General features: G+C 46.5%; 1 protein-coding gene across 1 annotated transcript; it reads right to left on the reverse strand.

The window, feature by feature from the left end:
• Positions 1-505: 505 nt before the first annotated feature.
• Positions 506-950, reverse strand: GTSF1L (gametocyte specific factor 1 like). The gene is given in 2 exon segments (XM_023227931.1): positions 506-598; positions 672-950. Coding segments are annotated over 2 exon segments (372 nt in total).
• Positions 951-6,188: the final 5,238 nt, after the last annotated feature.

The following is a 6,188-nucleotide window of genomic DNA, read 5'->3' on the forward strand; positions in this document are numbered from 1 at the left end:
TCTTTGCTGTTGTTTAAGACAGGATCTCACTATGTTGCCCAGGCTGAACTCAAGTGATCCTCTCACCTCAGCCCCCAGAGTAACAGGCTACAGCTGTGATTCAACACACCTGGCTCATTTCTAACTTTTTTGCTGCTGCAAATAATGCTGCAATGAATAGGCTGGTACTTAGCTCATTTTCCATATGTGTGATTATATTTACAGAATAAAGCTTCACAGTGGAATTGCTTGATCAAAGGCTATGTGTATTGATAATATTTATGGCTATTGTCAAATAGCCCTCCGTGGAGGCTGTACCAACTGACGTTCTCACCAATGTTATGAAAGTGCCCGTTTTGCCCTACCTTTTGCCAGCAGAGTATTTTAAGCCTTTTGATAGTTACCAATCTGCCAGGTAAAAAAAGAGGTAGCCCAGGGTAGTTTTACTTTGTATGCCTTTTATTCTGATGCATTGCATGTTCTTCCATGCATTTACGAGACGTGTGCTCTTTCCTCAGCTGGCCGTTTACTGTCCTGGTCTGAGGATCTTCTGGGGACTGATCTCTCTCGCTGACTCTTTTGTGTCATTTTCACAAACAAGCTTTTGGGGAACAAAAGTCTTAAGGACAAACATACTGGCAATTAGCGCCATCGACATTCCAGATATCAGGACTGGGAAGGCAGGGTGAGACCTGCTGGGGGTCATCGTTCTGCTCTGAACTTGCAAGACTAACTTTCAGAGGGTTCTCGGTGTCCTGTTCCTCCACAGAGCTCCTGTTGACACAAACAGCCTCATGTTCCTCCAGCTTTTTGGTGGGGACCACGTGGCAGGTGTTGTATTTGCAGATGGCCATCTTTTTGGCTTTCTTGGGGTTCTTTCTCCTGCATGATGCCAGGTGGTACTGGAATCTGCTGAGTGGGATTCGGTGGTGAGGATCCTAAGGGCAAATTTCAAAGGCTTCTGGCTCCATTAGAAATTCTTCTTGAAGCAGGGTATCTCACTGCTCAGAGTCTAACAGAAATGCTTTTTGTGGAGAAGCCCTTTTGAAAGAAGGATGGAGTTGTCCTCTGCCCGGTGTTGGCCCTTGGGATTCTGTAGGTGAAGGTCTTAACTTGTGGTCTCTGTTCTCTAGGACCATGAGTGGTGGATTAGTAGAGAGATGAGGAGCTGTCAAAAGCAGCTACACAGAGAACAGAGTTAGCAAATGGCACCTGAGACAGATCTATACACAGCAGATGCAAGAGCTGGAAAACCACACCTGCTTGACTCAGGGATACACTGTGATGTCAAGCCACAGTCACCTGTGGTCACAATGACAGCCTAAGTCATCAGGAAGAGGCTATTGTGCACAGCTTGGGAAGGGTGGATGGCTTTGGGGAATGCTGCCATCTAAAATTATTCATGGATATATGTTGTGACTTAAGTCTTTTAACTGTACGTATTTGTTTTTGTTTGTTTGTTTTTTGAAACAGAGTCTCACTCTGTTGCCAGACTGGAGTGCTGTGGTGCGATCTCAGCTCACTGCAACCTCCACCTCCTGGTTCAAGCAATTCTCCTGCCTCAGCCTCCTGAGTAGCTGGGATTACAGGGGTGTACCACCACGCCTGGCTAATTTTTATATTTTTAGTAGAGACGGGGGTTTCACCATGTTGGCCAGGATGGTCTTGAACTCCTGACCTCACGATCTGCCTGCCTTAGCCTCCCAAAGTGCTGGGATTACATGCATGAGCCCCCGCACCCGGCCTCTCCTCTGTTTTTGGGACCCCAATGCTGGACCTACTCACTGCATCCTTATAGCATCTGTCTCTCTCCTGTGTTTTTCTCCTCTGTGTGCTATACTCTGGATAATTTCTTCCGTACTCTAGTTTACTATTTCTCTTTTCTGCAATGACCTGGCTGTTACCAAATATGCCCATTGGTTGTGTTTTGTTGTTGTTGTTTGTTTTTGAGACAGGGTCTTACTTTGTCATCCAGGCTGGAGTGAGTGGCACAATCCCAACTCACTGCAGCTTCGACCTCCTGGGCTCAAGGGATCCTCCCACCTCAGCCTCCTGAGTAGCTGGGACTATAGGTGAGCACCACCACACCTGGCTAATTTTTTTTTTTTTTTTTTTTTTTTGAGACGGAGTCTCGCCCTGTCGCCCAGGCTGGAGTACAGTGGCGTGATCTCGGCTCACTGCAAGCTCCGCCTCCCGGGTTTACGCCATTCTCCTGCCTCAGCCTCCCGAGTAACTGGGACTACAGGTGCCCACCACATCGCCCGGCTAGTTTTTTTGTATTTTTTTTAGTAGAGACGGGGTTTCACCGTGTTAGTCAGGATAGGATGGTCTCGATCTCCTGACCTCGTGATCCGCCCGTCTCGGCCTCCCAAAGTGCTGGGATTACAGGCTTGAGCCACTGCACCCGGCCATTTTTTTTTTATATATATTTTTTGTAGAGATGGAGTCCCACTGATCTTTAATTTTTTTTTTTTGAGACAGGGGCTCACTCCCATCACCCAGGCTGGAGTACAGTGGCATGATCACGACTCACTGCAGCCTTGACTTTTGGGGTGCAGGTGATCCTCACACCTCAGCCTCCTGAGTAGCTGGGAGTACAGGCACATGCCACCATGCCCAGCTAACTTTTTGTATTTTTAGTAGAGAAGGGATTTGACCATATTACCCAGGCTGGTCTTGAACTCCGGGGCTCAAGCAATCTGCCCACCTCAGCATCCCAAAGTGTTGGGATTATAAGTGTGAGCCACTGCACCTGGATTTCTCATTTTTATATTTTGCATTTCTAGATATTTTGGTTGTTTTTCCAAAGCTGCTACATTACTTTGTAGAGTATCTTATTCCCTACAGGTGTTTTCAGCTCTGAGTTGTTTTAAAACTTGCGTCTGGTATCCCCGGTGTCTGAAGCCCGCATGGGTCTATTTTTGCAGATTGTCACCGATGTGTGCTTTTCCTTTGTGTACTGGTTGTCTTTGACTGCTTGTGGTTTATTGTCCTTGAAAAATTATTTGTGAGGATTTTCCAAAGCCTAGGCTACCTGTGCCTGACTGAGAGAGGCTTTGCCAGGCACGAGGAGACACCATGGTCAAGGACCTCCTCAATCCAAGTCATGGCCTCACTGTCTGAGCCAGGCTTCATGCACTCAGTATATATTGGTATAAGGGCTGGTTTTTGTTTTTTGTTGTTGCTGTTGTTGTTGTTTTTTGAGATGGAATTTCACACTTGTTGCCCAGGCTGGAGTGCAATGGCACAATCTCAGTTCACTGCAACCTCCGCCTCCTGGGTTCAAGCTATTCTCTTGCTTCAGCCTCCCAAGTAGCTGGGATTACAGGCGCCCGCCATCACGCCTGGCTATTTTTTTGTATTTTTAGTAGAGACGGGGTTTCACCATGTTGGCCAAGCTGGTCTTGAACTCCTGACCTCAGGTGATCCACCTGCCTCGGCCTCCCAAAGTGCCGGGATGATAGGTGTGAGCCCCTGCGCTTGGCCAGGGCTGGTTTTTGGATATGATTCTCAGGGCTGTCTTTCCTTATCCTTCTGCTCTGCTGAGGCCCACAGCAGCCTAGTCCCCTTGGGGGCCAGGGAAGGGTTTAAATCTATCCGTATATCTCAGAAGGTGAAGCCTTTTGGTGTTCCAGCTTAACATGGGAAACGTCTCCTATAAACACCCCATCTTAGGTGGACCCTGCCATTGTCCCTCTTGTCCCTCACAGAACTGGACCGAAGTCTGGATGGATGCAATTGACACATATCTCAGGGTGTAAGTGGTTTTGGTTCTCTGACATTCTGTTTACCTGTCTGGTATTAGGTAGAATTTCTTCTAAAAATTGGCCTGGAGCTCCTTCCCACCCCCCACCCTGTTAAATTGTTTCTTAAAATCTGAGTAACAGTAGAGAAATGCCATATTCCTGAATAAGAAGACTCAAAATCATCAATTAATATTCTCTGTAAACTAAATTATATAAATTACATAGTCACCCTAAATTAATATATAAATATAATGCAATTCCAAATAATTTTTGTAGCTTTATTTTACGTGCTGATATCTGATAGAGCAAGTCTCTGCTTGTTATTAGTTTTTCCCCTAAAAGCCTTGACTGTCTTCAAGGATTTGTTATTCTAGATTATGTGTCAACAAACTATGGGCCCATGGTCCAAATCCAGGTGACTGTCTGCTCTTGTAAATAAAGTTTTATTGAAGCACAGCCACAGCCATTTGTTTATATATTGTCCACTGGCTGCTCTTTAACTAGATTTGAGAAGTTGCAACAGAATCCAGATGACCCAGAAACCTCAAATGTTTTCTGTCTGGTCCATTGTAGAAAAAGCTCACCCATCCTATTCTTGGTGGTGGTTAAGGAAGCTGACTGTACTCAAATCCTTCTCCTACCACTTAGCAGCCACATGACCTTGTGGAAGGGGTGTGTGTGTGTGTGGTTCCTGGTATTTACTAAGCTCTATTGATGGTGTCTTTTCAGGTGGGCTTTGTAGTTTTCTTTCTATTTTTTGCACATTAAAAAAAATTTAATCTATGATGCTTTATGGTTTTTTTCTTTTTCTTCTTTTTTTGGTCATTGTAAATGACACTTTTTCCATCTCTCCACGTCCTAACTATGGTGTTCAGCCCTTTCTGAGGCTTGAAGTGATTGGCTTTGTCAACATTGTTACGTAATTGCAACTGATCATACATGTGGGATGTGTTGTTACTATCATATGACATGCAGACAATTTAGCAACATGACACTCACTGATGTCATAGTAAGACATTGTAATGGGAACCCACATATAGACAAAAGATTAGACAATGGATTCTTAAAAAAGGCATCTTTCATAACTATGCCATTTATTCTGGGTGTGCCAGTCAGGATAGGCAAGGTTAGGCTGCAATAACGTACAGCGCCAAAACTTCGGTAGCTTAAAACCACGAAGACTTATGAGTCACTTTCATGTCTAAAGCAGGTTTCTGGGTTGGGAAGGGGTATTGGGGATCTGCTCCTTGTGGTCGATGGAGCCAGGCTGATGGAGCCTCCATAGCAACACTTGCTTCCTTCTAGAAGAAGGAAGGGGATGTGGTGAGTCATGTGCAAGCTTCCACTAGGAAATGATAAACGTGACTTCTGCTACTGTTTCATGGTTCAAAGTAAGTCCTAGGCCCCACCTAACTTCAAAGAGCAAGGAGGTATTTCCACATGCCCAGAAGGAGGAGAATAGGAACTCTGGGAAGTCCTGAGGGCTTCCCCAGTCTGCCCTTCTCGTCACCAGCATTCATTTCTCTTTTCTCCACACACACACAGAGCATACTCCCCACCATGGGAGAAAACCCAAAGTCCTAGCTCAGAGTGGGGGATCAATGGCTTGCTCAGCGCTCACCTGGGGCTTCTTGAGCTCTTGAGATCCGGCTCTTACCGCAGACCGGTGGAATTGTAGTGCCTCAAACCAAGCTGGCTCCTATGAGGAATGTGAGGCCAAGAAGTTGTGTTCCCTGTACCCCAACCCAGTCACCCTAGGGATAGCTCCTGGTTTGCTCTGCTGAGTGTCCTTGGTAAACTGTACCTTCCATATCATGCATGTAACACAGTGCCCATTTTCTCCAAGCCCACAGCCCACTATTAAAGGAAATATGGTCGGGTGCAGTGGCTCACTCCTGTAATCCCAGCACTTTGGGAGGCTGAGGTGGGCGGATTGCTTGAGCCCAGGAGTTCGAGACCAGCCTGGGCAACATGGCAAAACCCCATCTCTACAAAAAATACGAAAAATTAGCCTGCTGTGGTGGTGCACGCCTGTAGTTGCAGCTACTCAGGAGGATGAAGTGGGAGGATCGCTTGGGTCTGAGAAGTTGAGGCTGCAGTGAGCCTAAGTGTTACTGCACTCCAGCCTGAGCAGCAGAGTGAGACCCTGTCTCAAAAAATATATTACATTTTTTTTTTTTTTTGAGATGGAGTCTCGCACTGTCGCCCAGGTTGGCCATGGTGCGATCTCCGCTCACTGCAAGCTCCGCCTCCCGGGTTCATGCCATTCTCCTGCCTCAGCCTCCTGAGTAGCTGAAACTACAGGCGCCCACCACCACGCCTGGCTTATGTTTTGTAGTTTAGTAGAGATGGGGTTTCACCGTGTCAGCCAGTATGGTCTCCATCTTCTGACCTTGTGATCCGCCTGCCTCGGCCTCCCAAAATGCTGGGATTACAGGTGTGAGCCACTGTGCCCGGCTGAGG

The sequence above is a fragment of the Piliocolobus tephrosceles genome, chromosome 20 (genome assembly GCF_002776525.5).
Source record: "Piliocolobus tephrosceles isolate RC106 chromosome 20, ASM277652v3, whole genome shotgun sequence".
Taxonomy (NCBI): Eukaryota; Metazoa; Chordata; class Mammalia; order Primates; family Cercopithecidae; genus Piliocolobus; species Piliocolobus tephrosceles.